The following is a 21,631-nucleotide window of genomic DNA, read 5'->3' on the forward strand; positions in this document are numbered from 1 at the left end:
AAAAATAAAAAAATTTAAAAAAAAATAAAAAGTAAAATCATTGGTTGCGAGGCCCAAAACTTATATATTAATTTTTCCAGGATTTAAAAAATTTCCCCATAATTTCTTTAACTCTATCATGGTTCTCAGTTTTCATCTTAGCTTTACTGCTGGTAGCATTACATTTCTTTGGAGCCATGCTTACCATATTTTATGCCCATAAAGCATAGTGAGGAGTGTTTGAACAGGCTGACATAAGCACTATATGTTGTCTGGGCCAGCGCAGCACTTAGACTGACGCTAGCCCCTGCGGATCTGCGGCAGGATGCGGTGCATGTCTCACTTGTGGCAGGTAGAGTTTTGCAAGTTGGATTTTCAGTTCAGCTGTTGACTATGGAGTAATGTTACAAACATCAAGCAGGTTTTTTTTGAGCTTCACTGTTTGAGTAGTGTAAAGATCAAGCTTGAAGCCATCTAGTGGCATTACTATATTGGGGTACAGGATCAGTGTTTCTCCAGTGTGACTGGATACTGCAGAGTGACCCTAAGAGTTCATATTTCTCCCAGACATAGGTAAGAGTTCCTTTCTCCACACATCCTCACCATCACCTGATATTATCAGACTTTTTTTTTTTCAGAACTAGGGATTGAACTCAGGCCCTTGCACTTGCCAGGCAAACGCTTAATCTACTGAGCTATCTCGACCCGGCCTCCAGACTTTTTATCTTTCCTAATCCTTTGGGTGAAAAGTAATACTTATTATTGTTTTTATCTGTCCCTTTTCTTTCTTTCTTTCTTTCTTTTTTTTTTTTTGCAGTACTGGGGATTGAACTCAGGGCCCTGACCTTGCCAGGCAGGAGCTAATTCTATTGAGCTATCTCCCTGGCCCAATCTATCCCTTTTCTAAAATAACTAGTAAGATGACATCATCTCTTACAATTATTGTGACAAGGAAAATTCCTTAGACCAGTTAAACTTAAAGCTTATTTGAGCAAAACAAACATGAGTCACAAATCAGACAGCTGCAGAAACCAAGCGGCTTCAGAGAACTTCACCCAGCATCATGAGTAAACAGCATTTATAGGAAAACAGAAGTGAGACAGACAGTAAGTTAATTGGCTCCAGTCTAGTCAGCTGGCCAGTCAACTGGTGACCGTTTCATTAGTAAATTGCTTATAGCCTTGTCAGTTAAGCGACTGCAGAGCCTTCTGCAGCGAGCCGAAGGTCAGTTCCTGAGAATAAACTATATTGGTTTGTTCTCTTGGGCCTGGTGTAGGTGCTCATTTTTTATTCAACCATTTTTAAAACAATTTCTGGGATGCTCAAGGTCATTTCAAGAAGTTCCATTTCTTGCCAAGTTTGGAAAGGACTGAAAGAGTGCACTCCAGTTTGGCACTTGCCAAATTCTTCTGTGCATTTATACACCACAGGCAAGCTAGGCTTGTCAGGTATGCAAATAAAAGGGAAAAATGTCTAATGGGAAAAATTTAGACTGGATGTAAATCGGAAGGTTGGGTAGCTTTTCCTCAGAGTTAATTGTCAGTATGTAAATATGGTAGAATTTAGATGCATTGTTCATTAACAGTAATTTTCACTTTGTAAAGTACTTGCAGAGGCTGGAAATGATTTGTGAAGTCGTGTAGAGCACCGTAGCACAATCCATAGCTCATTGCTTTGGGCTTTCCCCCTGTTTTCTCTCAGGTTTGTTGTGCTGTTCACAGATGACCTGGGCCATATTTCCCAGTGGCGCTCCATTGTGGCTGGAAGTCTCGCAGGCATGGTTTCCACCATTGTGACATATCCTACAGACCTCATCAAAACCCGGCTGATTGTGCAAAACATGCTCGAGCCATCTTACAGGGGGATCCTCCATGCTTTTTCTACTATTTATCAACAGGAAGGGTTCCTGGCCCTTTATCGAGGAGTTTCTCTCACTGTTTTAGGTAAAGTAGAACTTTTCATCTTACCTAAGAAAAGGCTGTGTTCTTGTGTATGTATGAATGTACTATATGCCTTTTTGATCTGTTTATTAGCTTCACCGAGGTCAAGGTTGCATGGATTCAGTCCACAGAGCCAGTTACTCCACAGCCACACACACCCTCTTATATATGGGCCAGTCACATCCCCAGGAAGGGAGAAAGACAGTGTAGAGGTGACTGTGGAAACTGGCAGGAAAGCAGTCCTCAGCACTGCTACCAGGCTGGGCTGATGGTTCCTAACTCTGATTGTTTCACTGCCCTCATTTCTCTGCTGTCTGTGACTCCTCAGGTCAAGGGGAATCCAAATTCCTTAAGGCATTCCAGATCCCTCAGCCATGGCTCCTGCCAGTCCACCCTGCCTCTTCCTATCTTGAGCTATACCTCTATGTACTTATGTCCCAGCCAGACAAAATACTTGTGTTTTCTAGGAAGACTACTCCTTTAGAACAAGCCGTTCCCTCTGCCTGGAATGCATGGTACTCTCTTGATAGCTGATGAACTTGCTCTTTAAGAACCATTCCAAAAGATCTCTCTGCTGTCAAGTCCTTCCTGACTCTTCTAGGAAAAGCTGATCCCTGTAGTTCCTCTTTGTGGAACTAGAGTATGCTGACTAGCTCCCGCTCGGGGCACAGGTTAGGAATAATATGCTCATTACTTTGCTCTGGCTGTCTGCAGCCCTAAGCATCTCTAGGCCTTAGCCTGCTCTTCTTTGTATTCCTGGCATCTGACCTAGGGCTCAGCACATACTGTTAGCTCCCCACATGTTTTTTTGAATAAAGGTAAATGGGAAGAAGGTGAGTCATTTTTCATATGACCTTATCTAAAGATAAACAGCCCCACTTGTGTTACCCCTTCTTGAAATTTCCCTTTGAGGGCTGGGGAGATGGCTCAGTGGAATAAGCACTTGCCTAGCAAGCACAAGGGCCTGAGTTCAATCCCTGGTTCTGGGAAAAAAAAATGAAATCTCCCTTTGAGAAATGTAGGCCCTCTATAGGCTGAAGGTGGCTTCCTTGGTTTCAGGAAGTTACTCAGAGTGCCACCTACACTGCATGTCTCACTGGCCCCCTTAGCTATATTAGAAAGGTAAGGATATGCCAAGGGTATCCTGTGGGCTGTGACATGGCCATATCAAAGGCAAGGTCAGAGAGCCTCTCAGACCAGTTTTCACTAAATTCTTCCTTCTTAAGCAAGAAAGCAGTCCTTCCCAGCGCACAAAACCTGATCAAGTGCTGCCCACTAATTTCTCTTTTATGGGAGTGGTTTGGAGGCTGGCAAAACATATAGAAAAATTAAAAGAACTAGAGGGCTGGTGAGATGGCTCAGTGGTCTAAAGCACCTACTTAGAGCAAGCTTAGAAAAGCACAGGGACCGCAGTTCAATCCCCCAGCACCACATGCCAGCCAGCCCCGCCCCCTGGTGGGCTGAACTGGCCACATATACACAAAATAAATAAAGTATTTGTTTAAAAAAAATAAAAGAAAAAAATAAAAGAACTAGAAACAGACAGAAAAGTTAAGAATTGGAAGTACCCATATACCCATCATTAAGATGCTGCAGCCTGAATTTTTGCTTTATCACATATCTGTGCACCCCTCAGAGCCATCTTTCAGTCTGCCATTTTTACGGATGACTTTAATGTAAGTTGCAACCACCCTAGTGACTTCACCCCCAACCCTGGGACCTGTGCTTCATTTACTCTGGTTCACTGTTTGTGTATGGTTCTCCTTAAGGTACAATTTCTGTACAGTAAAGTGCACAATGCTTTAATGAACCATTTGATGCATTTCGGCGAATGACTCTACCCCTACCGGACTCCAGCCCTGACGTGACCTGAGAAAGCAGCCTGTGCTTCTTGAGTTAGAGCAGTTCACCAAGCCAGGCCCTTCCTGTTTGCTGTGCTCCAGTCCCATCCGCCCACCCCTGATTCATGTTCCTCTGTTCTTTTGCCAGTAGTTTCCCAAAACAGCAGCTTCTGCCTGCCCTTGATTTGCAGGTGCTCTCCCTTTCTCTGCTGGCTCCCTGCTAGTTTATATGAACCTGGAGAAAATCTGGAAAGGACCCCGAGACCGGTTCTCTCTCCTGCAGAACTTTGCCAATGTGTGCCTGGCTGCTGCGGTGACCCAGACCCTCTCCTATCCTTTTGACACTGTGAAGAGAAAAATGCAGGTGAGGAATGACGGCAGCCCATGGGCAATGTCTAGAAACGTCGGTGGGTGGGTAACAACAAAGAATGCCAACCCTGAGTGATGTCGGGTTTCCAAGGGCCCTGTGACTGTGGAAATGCCATGCAGACCCCCACTCTGTGGCACTTCTGTGGGCTGCTAACCTCAGGACTTTTGGCTGGAGCCCAAGCTGCCACCTCATCCCAGACGCCGTCCTTGGTCCTTTATGAAGCTCCCAGTGAGGCCGCCTTTTTTGTCTTCTTTTCCTGGATACAACCCTTATGGTTCTTTCTCCAAAACCTGCTGAGAGGAGACTGTAGAATGCAGCCTGCTGGGGCTGGGGAATATAGTTCAATGGCATAAACACCTGCCTGGCAAGTGCAACATCCTGAGTTCGATCCCTGGTACTGCAAAAAAAAAAAAAAAAAAAAAAAAAAAAAAAAAAAAAGAATGCTGCTAACTCAGACTCTTCTTGCTGCTTCCACAGTGAAGCCAACTGGCTTGGATGAAAATAAGGTCGAAGTGTAGCCTACAGGGGTCCAAAAGTCCTGACTCCAGCGTTGCTGAAGCAGTGACTGCATTTCAGATGTGTCAGATGAGTGATGTCACAGCAGGATTGGCCATGGATTTGGCCCTGTTCTTTGCTGGGGAAAACTCATTTTTGCTACAGTGCACACAGGCAAGAGTCTGCTAGCAGTAGATCTAACTAGCTTAGCCTAGAATAAGCTGCTTTCTTCTTCAGTACTAGGGCCTTTGCACTGAACTGTGGAACAGAACATCTCCAGTTCTTTTTCTTTCTTTCTTTTGTTCTTTTCTTTTTTTTGAAACAAGTTCTCCCTGACCTGCTCAGTTGCTGGAAGACTGGGGTCAAACTTCCCACCCTCTGCCTCAGGCTTCCATAGTGCTGGGATTATAGATGTGTGCCACCATGCCCAGTTTAGAAAAGACCAATTTATTTTTCATTTATTTATTTAGTTATTCTGTGGAACCGGGGATTGAACTCAGGCCCTCACGCTTGCTAGGGGAGTGCTTATTCTACTGAGCCATCTCCCCATCCCCAAAAAACCAATTTTGATCAAAGACAAAATCAGATGGGTTCAAATGGGGAGGCTACAGCCCCTTGTGTATAGTAGGAGCAGACTCTGAAATCAAAGCAGGGCTGAGGCTCCGCATCTTTCCTTAACCCCATTCCCTGCCTTCAAATCTATGCCACTTGGCTTGCCTGGTCCATCACCTCTTCAGGCAAGTCTTGATTTATACAATCACATAGGCCTGAAGTGCTGATTAGAAATTAATGTGGGCCCAGATGAATGTACTGTAAATGAGTAGTCCCACTTATTTGGTTTATTTATTTATTTATTTATTTTGGTTTTTTGAGACAGTGTTTCACGATGCAGTTCAGGCTGGCCTTGAACTCACTATGTAGCCCCTAGGCTGGTCTCAAACTTGCAGAGATACTCCTGGCTCAGCCTCCCAAGTGCTGAGATTACAGATATGCACCACCATACCTAGCTTCGTTTTTTAAACAAGACTGACTTGTCCCTTTGCTTTTTCAGAGTCCTCCCTACTTCTGCTTCCCTTTCATACTATTCTAGGCTGGCCTGGGCCACTGCTTAGCTCAGCACTGAAAAGCCTAGAGGCACTCATTTATCATACACACTGTCCTTATACTCTGTCACTCCAAACAATTGTCACATCATTGTAATGTAGTATAGATGCAAATTTAGAATAGCCTTTGTGTGTGCTCATTTATAAAGAACATTATTTCTGATTTTTAAAAACTTTTTATTTTAGGGAATGGTCTACAGGGTGTTCAGGGTCTCACTACTAGATTGGACTGGTAGTGATCCACCTGTTTACAGCCTCCCAAGAGCTGGGATTACACGTGTGTATCACCACGCCCATTCTCACTGCTGTCTTACCTCACCCAGGGGCAGGGCCAGCATGGCAGGCCTGGGGATCAAAGCCCCAGCCCTGCACCTGCTTGCAGGTGCTTTAATCCACTGAGCTATTTGGCTGGCCCTCTGATTTTTTTGTTTGTTTGTTTTGTGTTTTTGTTTTGTTTTTGGCAGAACTGGGGATTGAACTCAGGCCCTTGCGCTGCTAGGGAAGCGCTTATTCCACTGAGCCATCTCCCCGGCCTTGGCCCTCTGATTTTTTTTAATTTTATTTATTTATTTTTATTTATTTATTTGTGTTTGTGTGTGTGTGTGGCCAGCCCAGCCCACCAGGGGGTGAGGCTGGCTGGCACGTGGTGCTGGGGGACTGAACCGCGGTCCCTGCGCTCTAGCCAAGCCCGTTCAAAGCAGGAGCTCCAGACCACAGAGCCATTCCACCAGCCTGGCCCTGTGATTTTTAAAAGTAATGCATGTAAATTTTTAAAATGGTTAATTGTGCTGGGTGTACTGGTGCATACCTATAACCCCAGCTAGTTAGGAGGCTGAAGAGGGGGAACTGCAAATAGTTTTTTTTTTTAATTTTTTTTTTTATTTTATTTTTTTTATTTATGTATGTGTGTGTGTGTGGCCAGCTCAGCCCACCAGGGGGCGGGGCTGGCTGGCATGTGGTGCTGGGGGATTGAACCGCGGTCCCTGTGCTTTGCCAGCCTTGTTCTAAGTAGGTGCTTTAGACCACTGAGCCATCTCACCAGCCCCTGCAAATAGTTTTTGTGCAGCATGCACAACGCCCTGGACTTAATCCCCAGCACTGAAAAAAATAGAATGGTTAATTCTGTGTTTGACTATAAAATAATAGTATACATATAGGTTGTAGAAAATTTTGGAAATCATGAAAGTACAAAGAAGAAAACATTTGCCCAGGGATATAGCTCAGCAGCACAAGCCCCTGCCTGGAAGCACAAGGTCCTGAGTTCAATTCCCAGTACCAAAAAAACCAAACAAACAAAAAGAAAACAATTACCAATAAGCCCAACACCCATAGATTATAATTATCTTTCTTTTACATTATATATAATATATATATATATATATATATATATAGTTATATAGTTATTACACAGTTGTGTTTGGAATTTTTTTGTTATATAAAAGGTGATTCCCCCAGGCCACTAAATTTTTAATTATCAAATAATGTTCTACCACATGGATATGGCAGAAATAGTTAACGATGGCTCATAGTTTGAGTATTGCAGCTACTTCTAATTCATCAGTATAATTGCATTGCAATCAAATCCCTTGAATTTTCTTTTTTTATTTCTTTTTTTTCCTTTGGTGGAACCGGGGATTGAACTGAGGCCCTTGTGCTTGCCAGGGAAGCGCTTATTCCACTGAGCTATCTCCCAAGCCCCTCTGAATTTTCTGACATCTATGATGATACCCACAGGCTATATTTCTAGAAATTGACTTATAGGTCACAAGACATGAGTAGTCCTCACGCGCCTAAGGAAATTGGCACTCCAGAAATGTGTGGTTTACATTTGCACCAGCAATAAGGGTGATTGGTACATTATCAACATTAACTTTATAGACATTTCAGAGGCCGGGGAGATGGCTCAGTGGAATAAGCGCTTCCTTGGCAAGCACAAGGGCCTGAGTTCAAGATGAATACCACCCTAAAAGTGGTTTCACGTTCTAACTTGAACTTTTATTTTTTATAAGCAGGGTTGTATGTTTTTATAAGTATCCATTGGCCTCTTGTCTGTCTTTTTTTTTTTTCTGTTTGGTGTGGTCCTGGGTATGGAACCTCATGCGAGCTAGGCAAGTGCTGTACTGCTCAGCTACACACCCAATCTTTTATACTTCTTTATAAATGTTCCACTTATGCCTTTTTTTGTAAAATATTCAGCTTTTTTCTTTGTTCCTAAGAAGTCTTTATATATAAATGTATTAGCCCTTCATTATACAACTATGCGTTGTACATGCTTTTCCCAGTTTCACGCTTGGCTTCTAATGCTATTTATATATTGTCACTGTCATTTTGTTGTATGTATTTGTAAAATCTTAGGCAATTATATCTTACTGTGTCTTTGTTTTCCTGCTCAAAAGGCCTACCTCATCCCACAATCTAATAACTATTCATGTAATATCTTTTAAATATTTTAGTTATAATTTTGGATAGGTTTTTCAGGGGATGATGCAGCAGAGAAACAGAGGCAAAAGGGAAAAGAGAGGGACTGGGGAGATGGCTCAGTGGAATAAGTGCCTCTCTGGCGAGCACAAGGGCCTGAGTTCAATCCCTGGTTCCACCAAAAAAAAGAAAAAAAGGAAAAGAGAAAGGGGCTTTATTATCTTTGAGGACACAGAAAATCTGGGGAAAATAAGACATTCTCTGAACTGGATCAAAGCGAGGGTGAGACATTTATGGCCTTTTTCCAGGACTGAAATTTGAGAGGGATGTTTAGAAATACCCGAGAAGCTGATTGAAGTCTTCCCTGAGGTGGTGGGAGAGGTGAAAAAAATTGTACGCTGGAAAGAGTTGAAGAAGAAGGGGGGAGGTGGTCTCTGAGAAGATAAGCTGTAGTTTTAATTTAGTCTTTTTTTTTTTTTTTTACATTTATTTAGTGTGTGTGTGTGTGTCCAGCTCAGCCCACCAGGGGGCAGGGCTGGCTGGCATGTGGTGCTGGGGGATCGAACCGCGGTCCCTGTGCTTTAGCCAAGCTTGTTCCAAGTAGGTGCTTTAGACCACTGAGCCATCTCTCCAGCCCAGATAAGCTGTAGTTTTAAGGCCTTCAGCTATGTTAGATGACCACCATAATAATTCAGCAGTTCTGCTGGGGAGATGGCTCAGTGGAATAAGTGCTTCCCTGGCAAGTGCAAGGATCTGAGTTAAATCCCTAGTTCGCCAAAAAAATAAAATAAAATAGGGGCCAGGGAGATGGCTCAGTAGGATTAGCGCTTGACTGACAAATGCAAGGATCTGAGTTCAATCCCTTGTTCCGCCAAAAATAAAAATAAAAAATAAAATAAAATAAAAAATTCAGCAATTCATACTAGGGCCAGAACCTATCAATTTTTACACTTAACACTTTATTTTTTTGGTAGAACTGGGGATTGAACTCAGGCCGTTGCACTTGTCAGGGAAGCCCTAATTCCACTGAGCCATCTCCCTGGCCCTTTAACACTTTAATATATTTAGGATTTACCTGGTACAGGATAGGAAACAATCATTTAGCTCTTTTTTTTTTCGGAACCAGGGATTGAACTCAGGCACTTGCACTTGCCAGGGAAGCGCTTATTCTACTGAGCCATCTCCCCGGCCCCCATTTAGCTCTTTAAAAATATAGCTTGCTAATTATCTAAGCACCATGGTTAATAATATGTCCTTTTCTCACTACATTGTGATGTTACTTTCAACACATACTAAATATTTGTATAATTTTCATTTGGGTCTCTACCCCTGGCTTTGCTTTCTGTTCTGTCATCTTTCAGTTTGTTCTAGTGCCAGCACTGAACTATTTCAATCTCTATAGCTTTATAATGACCTTTAGTCCTCACTGCTTTTTAAATTTTATTTTATTTTAATTTTTTTTGGTGGAACCGGGGATTGAACTCGGGCCCTTGTGCTTGCCAGGGAAGCGCTCATTCCATTGAGCCATCTCCCCGGCCCCTGCAACATCTTCTTGATCATTCGCAACCATTTGCTCTTCCTGATGTACTTTCAAATGACTTGTGGTTAGGATTGGAATTATATCAAACTAGAAACCTAGAATAATTCATGTAAGATACTCTTTTTGGTTTTTTTTTTTTTTCAGACAAGCTGCCCCTATGTAGTCTAGGCCAATCTTGAACCTACTAAGTAGCCCAGGCTAGCTTCAAAATGAAAAATAGTCTACCATTTCTTTTTTTTTTTTTATTTATGAGAGAGAGAGAGAGAGAGAGAGAGAGAGAGAGAGAGAGAGAGAGAGAGGTGTGTGTGTGGCCAGCTCAGCCCACCAGGGGGCGGGCTGGCTGGCATGTGGTGCTGGGGGATTGAACCGCGGTCCCCAATGCTTTGCCAAGCTTGTTCTAAGTAGGTGCTTTAGACCACTGAGCCATCTCTCCAGCCCCATAGTCTACCATTTCTGAGAATCTCTCATTTTGCTTTAGTCTTCTTTCTTTGGTTTTATGCCATATGAAATTACCAGTATCTCATTTTATAATGCATTCAAGTAGCAATTTAATGTTTCAACTCTTTTTTTTTTTCTTTCTGTATTTAGGGCAGGGCCTACAGGGTCTCACTACATAAATCAGACTCATAGTGATCCTTCTGTTTACAGCCTCCCAAGCCCTGGGATTATAGACATGCCACCCCACCCAGTCTCAATTGCCCGTCTTGGGCCTGCACAGCATGCCAGGGGTCGAACCCAGGCTGCTGCACTCTGCCTAAGCAGGCACTTTAGTCCGCTGAGCTATCAGGCTGGCCCAGTGTTTCAGTGCTAAGAAAAAATGTTCGGAATTCGATCCCTGGCATGCCATGCTGGGTGCACTAAGATGCATCTGAGACTGGGTGTGGTGGTGCACACCTGTGATCCCAGCACTTGGGAGGCTGAAAACAGAAGGATCACTGAGTCTGATCTGTGTAGTGAGACCCTGTAGACCTTGTACTAAATACATTTTTTTTTAAAAGTGTGGTCGTGAGTTCAATCACCAGTACTGGAAAAGAAAGAAAGTTTTATTTGTATGGTGTTAATGTTGTTTTTATTTATTATTTATTTATTGTCTTTTTGAGACAGGGTCTCACTATACAGTTCAGGCTGGTCTTAAGCTCACTTTGTAGCCAAGGCAGGTCTCAAACTCTCAACAGTCCTCCTTCCTCAGACTCCTCAGTGCTGGGATTACAGGCGTGCGCAACCACACCTGACATCTAATGTTGTTTTTTAAAAAAAAGAATAGGTGATTTTTTTTTCTGCAGTGCTGGGAATGGAACCCTGGGCCTCTCATATGCTAGGCAGACTCTACCACTGAGCTACATCCCCCAGCCCCAGAAGATACCTTCTTTTAAAAACAAACTAGAAGAGGTAGAGTATGAAGGAGACATGATATACTATAAAATTTTACTCATTTTTAAAAATATCCCGGAGGAAAAAAAAAAAATCCTGGCCCTGGCCAGACAGCTCAGCAGACTAAAACACCTGCTTTGGCAGAGTGCAGCAGCTGGGGTTTGATCCCTAGTTTGCTGTGCCGGCCCCACCCGCGGGGGGGGGGGAGGTGCTGAGATGGCCATTGAGACTGGGCGTGGTAGCACATGCCTGTAATCCCAGCATTTGGGAGGCTGAAAACAGCATCACTACGAGTCCGATCTACATAGACCCTGTAGACCCTGTCCTAAAAATACTAAATAAATAAATAAATAAATAAATAAAACTCGTAGTTATACAATAAATATAACCCATGGTTATATAATATAAATACCATCATCCATAATCTGGGGCCGGGGAGATAGCTCAGTAGAATAAGCGCTTGCCTGGCAAGTGCAAGGGCCTGAGTTCAATCTCTGGTTCCACAAAAAATTAATTAATTACTAAATAAATAAATGCCACCATCCATAATCTAAAAAAATAACCCCAAGACCAAAACTGTGGCTTTTAAATGCAAACATGGCATTTGCATCTCTGGCCATTAGGTGTCGCTGCAGTAAACAGTGAGCACACTCAGGGTACTGCAGCCAGCAGCTCTGTGATCTCCGTAGTTACAAACCACTAGGAAGGAAATATGCAATGCATTAATTATTGGAACTGACCTACCAATTTGATTTGAAACTGTCTCATTACTATTTATTTCTCAATAAAATTATGGGGAAAAGTGAAAAAAAAAACCCTCATAATCACTGCTGAATATCCACCTTCAGTTTGAAGATCAGAGTCCTAGAGACATCAGGAAAACCCTAAAGCTGTTGTTTTGCCTGCAAAGCTCACAATTCAAATTCACCAAGCACAGAGAGCTTAAAGAACCACCTCCCACCCTAAGCAGGCAGGTTTTGCCAGCAGGACTGGTAACAAGGGACCTTTGCCAGGGGACCAGGCTGCTGTGATTTGAACACACTTAATGGCAACATTTGCATTCCAGCAGCTTTCCCCACTGCACTGCCCAACACAAAGCTAATCAACAGCAGGTGGCTAGTGGAAAACCAACTGGATGGGGAATTTTTCTCACTGCTCCCCACCAGACTAGCCCCCTAGTCTGAATGATTCATTCTCCTAATATGCGTTTATATACACACGCGCACACGCATGCACGCACGCACGCATGCACACGAGCAGTCTGCCCATTTAGTGCCACATCAGGTGGGAGCCTTTTGGAACATTATTGACGATAATCAGAAATCTTGTTTAACCACCTGAGCCCTTCCTTCACCGTGCTTATACTCATTCCTGTTTTTTCTTTCTCTTGCCTTGGCTCCTGGCTGGCATGCTAGAGAACAGAGAGGTAAATATATTATGCATGTGCATGTTTTAACAGAACATTTCTGGTGGGAAAGAGTCTGCCCTGGGCGCCAACGCTACCCCACCTGAAATGCCCTTCTGCCCACTTTCCTTTAGCCTGGCTCTTTCAGCTAGATCTCCCACACCTGGCCCAGATCCTGGGCCAGAAGAGACTGGTAGCACTTAGTGTATTGAGAAAACAAGTAGGAAAGGAAAGGTTAGTTTATGTTATGCATCTGTGGGTCCTTAATGAGAACCAGGGAGTCCTGAGAAAAAGGTGCTGTGGACAGATGCATTTAGAGGGGACAGACGGGCTGGGGAACACTGGCCTGAAAACCCAGGGAGGAGTGGAGAATGTGGGAGCCTGGAGCCTGTAGGCCTTCTGACAGTGTCAGGAGGGAGGTGCCTGGCCCAAGCATGGCCCCCATGACTTTCCCTGACACCCTCCCCTCTTGCCCATACTGAGTGCCTTCATTTCATCCAATATAAAACCAAGTTGTCAGCTTGTTGCTTTGTACCCTGGTAGACCTTGACCCCACCGTAGCTCATAAGGTAAGCAGGATTGGGCCAGGTCAGCAATTAAAGCGAAAGCACCTACAGTGAAGGACAAAGGTGGTATCTGAGTGGCAAAGCTGACTGAGCAGAACATATATGGCCAGTGAATAAACACAGGTCCCAGCCTGCTCACCTGAAGGCCAGACTCGACCAAGGGGGCTGCTGCCTCAAGCTTCCTTTGCTGAATTGCACCAGCAGCTTCATCCATCTATCCCCTCTCTGGATACTCTTCCCCCTCAAGGCTTTGCATGATCACCTCTGTCTTCAGCCCGACCTCCCTTCTGAGCCCTGGTCCCACCTTTCTCAGGCTGCTGAGCACTGCCATCTGACCATCACATCTCCACTGCCACCTCTAATTTAATATTTGTCAGACTGACCTCTCCTGGCTCTAAAACTCTTCCTCAAGTTCTCCATTTCAGTGACATCATGCTTCCCATCACCCAGGCTGAAAATCCTAAAGTTAGGCTTGACTCTTGGCCTTCCCACTCACCCAGTCAACCTCCTGCCCACTTTCCTTTCTGTTCCTTCCTCACTCGTACTAGTCTTTTTGTTACTACTCTTTATCCCATCTGGGACCTTAGTAACTCCTATGTATACTGTTATACAGTAATCCTTTAGTTGGGCTCCAGGACTCTCAAAATGATCCTAAGCATTGAATACTCATTCATATATGGGAGTTTGTTATTGTCACTATTTTGTTTAATCCTTGCCAAGTAGGCATTGTTATCCCTAAGCTCGTTGACAGACAAGAAAACTGACGCGCTGAAGGGTTCCACAGCCTGCCAGATCACCAGCCAGTGGATAAGCTGGATGGAAGCCCAAGCAGCTGTCTGCAGGGCCCAGACTCATTTCAGCCGCTCAGCTCAGCTGTGGGCTTCTGCTGGACTCATTTTCTTTCTTTCTTTCTTTCTTTCTTTCTTTCTTTCTTTCTTTTTTTTTTTTTTTTTTTTTTGGCAGAACCGGGGATTGAACTCAGGCCCTTGTGCTTGCCAGGGAAGCACTTATTCTACTGAGCCATCTCCCCATCCCCTGGACTTATTTTCTTGAGGTCTGTGTTGTGTCCTCCTCTAATGCCCTCAGAGAATACTGAAAGCCAGACCCCTGGGCCTGGCATGTTTTCCTTTACCAAGCTTGCCATCCTCGTTGCACACAGGCCCTTTACACCAGATGTCACAACGTCAGACACCTGTTGGAACTCACAAGAAACCTGAAAAGGAGAACGGGAAACCCAAAGAGCATAACCCATCCCCTGAAGAATAAGACTCGAAATGCATTCTGAGCCTTCACAGCTTTTGAATGCGTTCTGGAGAGCTGACCTTTATAATGTGTGATTAGCATTTAAATATGGACAGCAGAAAGGAATAAAGTGTGCCAGTGGTGGCTGTGGCAGGCCACAAGCTCCTCTTCTCCAAAGGGTAGATGGATGCATGCCATTTAAAATGCAGGCCCAGTTTTCAAGGGAGCCTGAAATCTGATTTTTTTTTAATCTCCCCATTTTTCAGTGTTGTAAATAAAAGTTAAGTACCGATTGAGCTAAATAAAGCATGCCTTTTTATGACCACTGCTGTATTCAAGCCTCCAGTGCCAGCAAAAAGACTTCCTCATTCTCCTCCCCCAGCCCTAAAGACTGGATGTGTTTCACATTCCAGTCACCACGCCTTTGTTCCTGTGGCTACCTCTGCCTCCCAGTCTTGCTGGACTCCTTCAATGCTAGGCTGAGTTTGCCGTATGCAAGCTGTCCCTGCACACCTACTGTAGCATGATTTGTTGCTTTTCTTTGACAAGTGTGTGCTCTTTTCCCACCCATAAAACAGCCATCTCATTGTAATGGCCTAAAGCAGATGTTTGGTCTTGTATCACCATGGGGCAAAAGAAGCTAAGTTAACACCCTGCTCTTGCCAAAACTGCGGATGGATGCGGGGTTCGCAGACCCATCTCTGAGCCCAAGGTCTGGCCCTTTGTTCCAGGACCCTAGTGGATGAGCACCTCCTTTTACCCAGTGCTGTTAGCCTACTCATCAGAACTAGCCAGTTTCTTTTTGGAGCATTTCTATCCATGCCCCTACCTGTTCTGCACATAGCCCTCCATTCCCTGTCAAAGCCCCTCCTCCTGTCTTCTGTCACTTCCCCAAGTCTCCCCCTTCTAGATGTCCTTACCTTGCTCCTGCTGTTGGTTGAGCATCCCTCATCTGAAAATCTGAAATCTGGAATGCTGCAAAGTCTGAAACTTTCTGAGCACCAGCGTGTCACTGAAAGCAAGAAGTTCCACATCTGACCTTCTGTCATGGGTGGCAGTCACCCTGCAGGTGCACTAGAAATACTGCAGAAAACTGCCTTCATGCTGTATATATAATCTGTATAGGAAACATAAGTAAATTTCACATGCATTTGGGCCCCATCCCCAAGATATCTCATATATATGCGGATATTCCCAAATTTTAAAAACCCCAAGCCCTTCAAATTCCAGACCTTTCAAATAAGGGATACTCAACTTGTCTGTCACTCTTACGGCTCATATCACATATTTCCTGGTATTACATCTTTGTGTGTCTTCTTTTCTCCGAATTGCCAGCATTTTGCCGATGGGCAGTCCATGTCAGCCATCTGTCTATCCCTGCAACATTAGTCCCACGTAGCAGGCACTGGATATGCATAAAAATACATGAAGTGTGAGGAGGCCCCAATCTGTGTGGTTAGATCCACCAGAGCAGACGGTAAGCACAGCTAAACCTGACCCCTCCCAGCTGGAGGGGACACCAGTTTGTCCCCTGCCTGAAACTACCTGAGTGCTGCAGTCCCCAAATGCAAGAGCTTCCATTTCTGACTTTAGCAGTGAGGGTGTGTACTGCTCATAGGAACAGCTGTGACCACTTCAAACTGGCCAGTACACTGGAAGGACACAGGAAAGGATTCTCGCAACATTTTTGTGCATGTTTCTTAGTGCCGGCCTGCTGCCACTTTGTATGCTGCCCAGAAGGGCTTGACAAATCACAACAGTGTCAAATTTGTTTTTTAGTTGATTGCTTTTAGTACATATGACCAGATATAAATGAATGTGTGTAAATCTGTCACTTGGTAAACACAAGGAAAACCTACATTAGTAGAGGTGGTAACAGGAACACCTGCCATGGGATTAAGAAACTAACCACGTGACCAGGAGTGGTGGTGCACATTTGTAATCCCAGCACTCTGAGAGTATTACAGGGCTGGGGAGATAGCTCAGTAGGATGAGCGCTTCCCTGGCAAGCACAAGGGTCTGAGTTCAATCCCCGGTTCCACCAAAAAAAAAAAAAGTTTTACACACTTCTGGCCAGTCTTAGCCATTTAGCTATTTAGGGAGACCTTGTATAAAATATATATATATATATATATATATATAATAGAAAGGCTGAGGATAGAGCTGTATACCAAGGCTTTGGGTTCATTCCCATTCGCTAGTCCAAAAAAATTGTAACTATAGAATGGTAACCATTTATTGGTAACAATGTGTAAGGCAGTTCTTTAATCCATTTAATCCTATTCCCCCTACAAAGTAAGTACTATTGTTATTTTTTTTAAATTTATTTATTTATTTAGTGTGTGTGTGGCCAGCTCAGCCCACCAGGGGGCGGGGCTGGCTGGCATGTGGTGCTGGGGATTGAACCGCGGTCCCTGTGCTTTTGTTTAGCTTAGCTTGTTCTAAGTAGATGCTTTAGACCACTGAGCCATCTCACCAGCCCAGTACTATTGTTATTGCTCGTTCATAGAAGAGGAAACGAGGCACAGAGAAAGTCACATGGCCCCAAGGTAGAGCTGGGACTTGAACCTGGGGCTCTCCTTCCTTATGCTCTTTTATGGACCCCGAGTACAGGGACTTGGTCCTGTGTAGAAAGTGGTTCGTTCTTTTTTTTTTTTTTTTTTTTTTTGCGGAACCAGGACTTGAACTCAGGCCCTTGTGCTTACCAGGCAAGGAAGTGGCTCGTTCTAACTTCAGTTCCCTTGACTGACCTGGGAATGAAGGAGGAAGAGGAAGGAAGCTGAAACCTTGAGAAATAGGAAGTGTGGTGTCTGCAAGAGGAGCTGAGAAAAATAATACTGCCCATGCTCAAAAACTCATAGGTACAATCCATTCAGGCTGGTATTTTAGAAAATACCATCCATACTTTAAAAACAACAGAAATCTACTACCACGGTTCTGGAGGCTAGGAATTCCAGAATCAAGGTGGATTTAGTGTCGTGAGGGCCTGCTTCCCAGCTTATGGAGGCCATATTCTTGTGTCCTCACAAAATCAAGGGGCAAGGTGGCTCCCTGGGGCCTGGTCAGGCCACTAATCCTGTTCATTTAAGACTGCTCCTGCGACATTATCGTCTCCCAGTGGCCCTACTCCCTGAGACCATTGCATGGGGTCGCTGATTCAGTGGAGAAGTTTGGGAATCAAGGATTTCAGACCACAGAATCCTGGTTTTGGCCAGGGAATAGTTAACACAAGTTAGAGGCACAGTGAGCCATAGGCAAAGTGCTCTCAGGGCTCTGCTCGGAGACGCTAACAGAGCTGAGGGTCTGTGTCTGCCTCAGCCTCCCCGGGGTGGCAAAGTATCTGCTCTCAGTGGGAATGGAGCTGGTTTGCTGACAGATCCTAGGTACCTGCCTGGAAGTGCAGAGGCCCGCCCTGAGTGAACATGGGGGACAAGCTCACCTTTGTTGCAGTTTCAGTTCTTTGCTGTCACCTTGCTTTAAGATCTGGCCACTTGGAGGACTAACTTTGGTCTAGGTGAGCAACATTAATTATGTTGGCACTTAGGAAAAAAGATGTCTTCCAAATCCAGGTAGATGGCTGGGATGTCCCGTAAGCAGGGTCACATTTTGAGGGAATTGTGATTAAAATTAAGCAAAAGAACAACTTTCCCCCTTGTTTTGTCCAGGTGTAGTGTGCCCTAGATCCTTTAGGGAGGGCAGTTGTTGATCATGGAAACAAGACTCCCTAGAGGGCAGGAAGGAGGAAGGAGTCTTCCTAATTCCTGAAGGTAAACTCACTCTGCCCTTTTCTCATGACCTGAGCTCGCTTATTCCTTTAAAAATGTAAAGGTCTGCGAGTCTACCTGGCAACCCTGTGCTCAGCAGGCTTCTTTGAATTCCATCTAACCAGTAACAGCTGCTAAGATAAGCGCTTCCACCTGCCTTCCTCCCCCAGAGTGGGGGTAAAGAGAGACAGGGAAAAGAAAAAAGGTCCCGGAAAGGAGCTGAGGCCCACCAGCAAAGCCTAGGGCTGTTAGCATTCCTATGACCCCCTACTGCTCTGGGGAGAATATGGAAACTGTTTGCTGACCCCCACCACTGCTTTCCAGCCAACTTTGAAATTTCCACCTTTCCCCCACATATGGGTCAGTGACTTGTTTTTGATGGCTGTGTTCACCTTGAGGCCCTAATGAGTGGAGGTCAGTGAGTCCTAGTCCCAGCTCTGGAGCCTAGCCTTCTCCTTATGCCTGCGTGAACTTGGGTCTCAGCCTCATCTTCTTCACCTGTACAATACGCAGATGAGAGCTGCACCTACCCCAGATAGAAGAGACTGAATTAGGTTAACGCAAATCCAGAGCAAGGCATGTAATCAGTGCTATCGTTATTGTGCTGGGAGCATCTCTCCAGAATCTACACAGCGACTGGTTAGGTCTATAAAGCCAGGCCGAGCGTTTCTACATTCCCCTGATTTCTGCACCCACAAATGAGCCAGGATCACAGAACCTCTGCGGGCCCTTTCTCTGCAGTTAGTGATAAGCCGGGATGATAAGACAGGTAATTATTCTTTGGTTAGTTTAATAGACATTGACTGAGAGGCCACCATACACAAGTCCTGCATAAATCTGTATATTCCCAGGCTTTTGAAAAGTCATCTAACAAATCTTTTTCTTTACCTACCCTGTAATTTCACCATTAGTCAAGATGCCCCTCTCAGAGTTGGCTCTTCTAAAAGTTGACCAGTAACTGCTGTGGGTGGGCTTTCCCAGCCTGGCCTAGGCCTTGGCCCTGCCTCAGCCTGCTCTGCTCACTTGCATCTCAATTGCCTTCTCTGGAAAGTCCCAGCTGCGGGCTCTTGGCCTCCCCGCCCCCCACCCCATGGCCACACAGGAACTTACTGTTTCTCCACTCTCTGCCCAAGCAGAATACTAACCTGCTGTCATTTGCCGGGTTCCCCCACAGTGACTGCAGGCATCCCCAGTGGCCCCTCAACCCCCTGGCCTGCTGTGGGGATGGGAGGTACACGCTGGTGGTACCTGGGGCTGATAGGTGGCACATGTGTTGGGGGCAGCTACCTACATACACCATGAGAGTGTCCCACTGTAGAGGACAACTTTCTGACTGTAGGCATTGGGGTCCAGGTCATTTCAAGAGAAACGTGATCATGTGGTTCACAAGACAGACAGCCCCCCCTTTTGGGGGGGGAACCAGGGATTGAACTCCAGCCCTTGCGCTTGCCAGGCAAGCGCTTATTCTACTGAGCCATTTCCCCGGCCCCTGAAAGACCATTTTACTCCAGTATGACTGGAGTTTCCCACATACACACTTGATTATTGGGCAGTTTCCAAAAGATTTGAACCTGCTACCAAGCCTGCCCTTCACATGGCTTGTAAAATGGGCAGCTTGGTCTTCAGGTTGAATGCCATGTGTTTACAAAAGATGAAGGTTGCTTCTAAATGACAAGTTGAAAGGGTCTTAGCTCCAGCTGGCAGGCTGTCTTTCCTTACTCTTCTCTATCTCTCATTTGTCTGTCTGTCTCTTTCTGCCCTATTTTCTCCCCTTTCCTCTCCTCACCACCCCACTTCATTCACTTTGCTGCCCATCCTGACCTTGAACTCCTGAACTTAATTGTCTCCACCTCCCAGTTAGCTGGAACTATAAGTGCATTCCACCACAGCCAGCGCTTGGCTCTCTTGCGCTTCTCTCTCTCTCTCTCTCTCTCTCTCTCTCTCTCTCTCTCTCTCTCTCCCCCCCCCCCAACTGGGGATTGGACTCAGGCCCTTGCACTTGCCAGGAAAGCGCTTATTCCACTGAGCCATCTCCCTGGCCCAAGTATTCCACGTTGAAAACTAAGTCTCTCCTCCCTTTGTCCCTTAGCCATCATGAGGCAATACTTTGTTACCAGTGTCTTGCCTGTATCCTGCAAAAATGGTCTATGGAAAACCTACATAAACATGCACACTTATGTTCTTCCTGCATTGCAAGTTCTCTTCTGCACCTTGAGTTTGTTACCTAAAAATGCTGAGATTATACCATGTCAATCCAGATGGAGTTGCTACATATTTTTAAATTGTGACTGCAGTATTCTGTTGTTCAGATTGTAACATAGTATTCCATAGTGTGGTATCTTATTTCAAGGCAAATGTTTGAAGTTTTGTTGTTTTGTTGTGTTGCTGAGAGTGGAATCCAGGGCCTCACATGTGCTGCTCACCACTGAGCTGTGTGCTCCCAGGCCAGTATGGCTTATTTCTTTAACTTGTCCCCTATGGGTAGACATTGAGATTATTTTCAAACCTTAACTAGTGAGGCTGTAACGCTCTTACAACCTACATCATCTCACACGTGTTCAGATATATCTGCAGCATGTGTTCCTCAAAGTAGGATTGCTTTGGCCAAAGTGTGTGTATATTTTACCTCTTTGTAAATATTGTTGAATTATTTCAGTACCTGTGGAAAGAATGAATAACCAAAACAATGCCACTGTTGAAAGGCCTCTGTGAAGTTTATATCAGAAACTTCCTACTGCTTTTCTTTGAAGTACTTATTCTTCACTTTCTTCTAATGTGTGTTCCTTCCTTCCTTCCATGTATATTAAGTGTCTGCTGTGTGCCTGGCATGTTGGTAGGCTTGGAGGATAAAACCATAGTCACACAGACAAAGTCACTGCCCTCATGATGGGGTGGGAGGGTTTGCTGGCTGCCTGGATTTGTCTGCCTGCCCACCACCAAGAGTATGGAAAAGCCCATAAAAATGGGAAATGATGCCTGTAATCCCAGCACTAGGGAGGCTGAAAACAGGAGGATCACTATGAGTCCGAGCTGCATAGTGAGACCCTGCACCAAAAAAAAAAAAAAAAAAAAAAAAAGGGAAATGAGTTTATTCACCATTTTGGCCAAATTGGTAGGGCAGCTACTGTGCCCCCTCAAGCACCTCAAGCACATCAAAATGCTCCATTGTATGGACAGGCATGTGTGGATTTAGGCAGGCCTAGGCTGCCCGAGGGCCCAGGGAATGCTGGGTCTTCCTTGGCGCCAGAGCTGGGGGATGCAGTTTCTGTTTTGATCATGGGGAATCTGTAGAAATGGGTTATCTTTTTTTAAAAAAAATCTAATTTTTAAAGATTCTACCTAACCTCTTAATTATAATGGTATTTATAGTCAGGGAGGTAGGGCTGTAGTGAGGGCAGGGGGAGAACACATGAAAGAAAGAATTCTCTCATTATAAACCATGTTGTATGTTGTGCAGAAGCCCAAGAGTGACCAAGGTGGTCAGTACGCTCCTGACCTAGTCTGAGGGGCTGGAGCTTCCTGAGGAAGAGCTGTTTATTCTGATCAGTAAGAAAGGCTTTTTGAGGTAGAGGAAATGGCAAGGTGAAGTCCTAGAGG

At 44.8% G+C, this 21,631-nt stretch overlaps 1 protein-coding gene across 1 annotated transcript in view; it reads left to right on the forward strand.

Moving 5' to 3' along the window:
- Slc25a43 (solute carrier family 25 member 43) overlaps nt 1-21,631 on the forward strand; it is a 42,347-nt gene that overhangs the window by 8,025 nt on the left and 12,691 nt on the right. The window contains exons 2-3 of the mRNA XM_004645693.2: nt 1,681-1,922; nt 3,952-4,124. Coding sequence (XP_004645750.1) covers nt 1,681-1,922; nt 3,952-4,124 — 415 coding nt within the window. The remainder of the gene's footprint in view (nt 1-1,680; nt 1,923-3,951; nt 4,125-21,631) is intronic.

The sequence above is a fragment of the Octodon degus genome, unplaced genomic scaffold (assembly GCF_000260255.1).
Source record: "Octodon degus isolate 3935 unplaced genomic scaffold, OctDeg1.0 scaffold00236, whole genome shotgun sequence".
NCBI lineage: Eukaryota > Metazoa > Chordata > Mammalia > Rodentia > Octodontidae > Octodon > Octodon degus.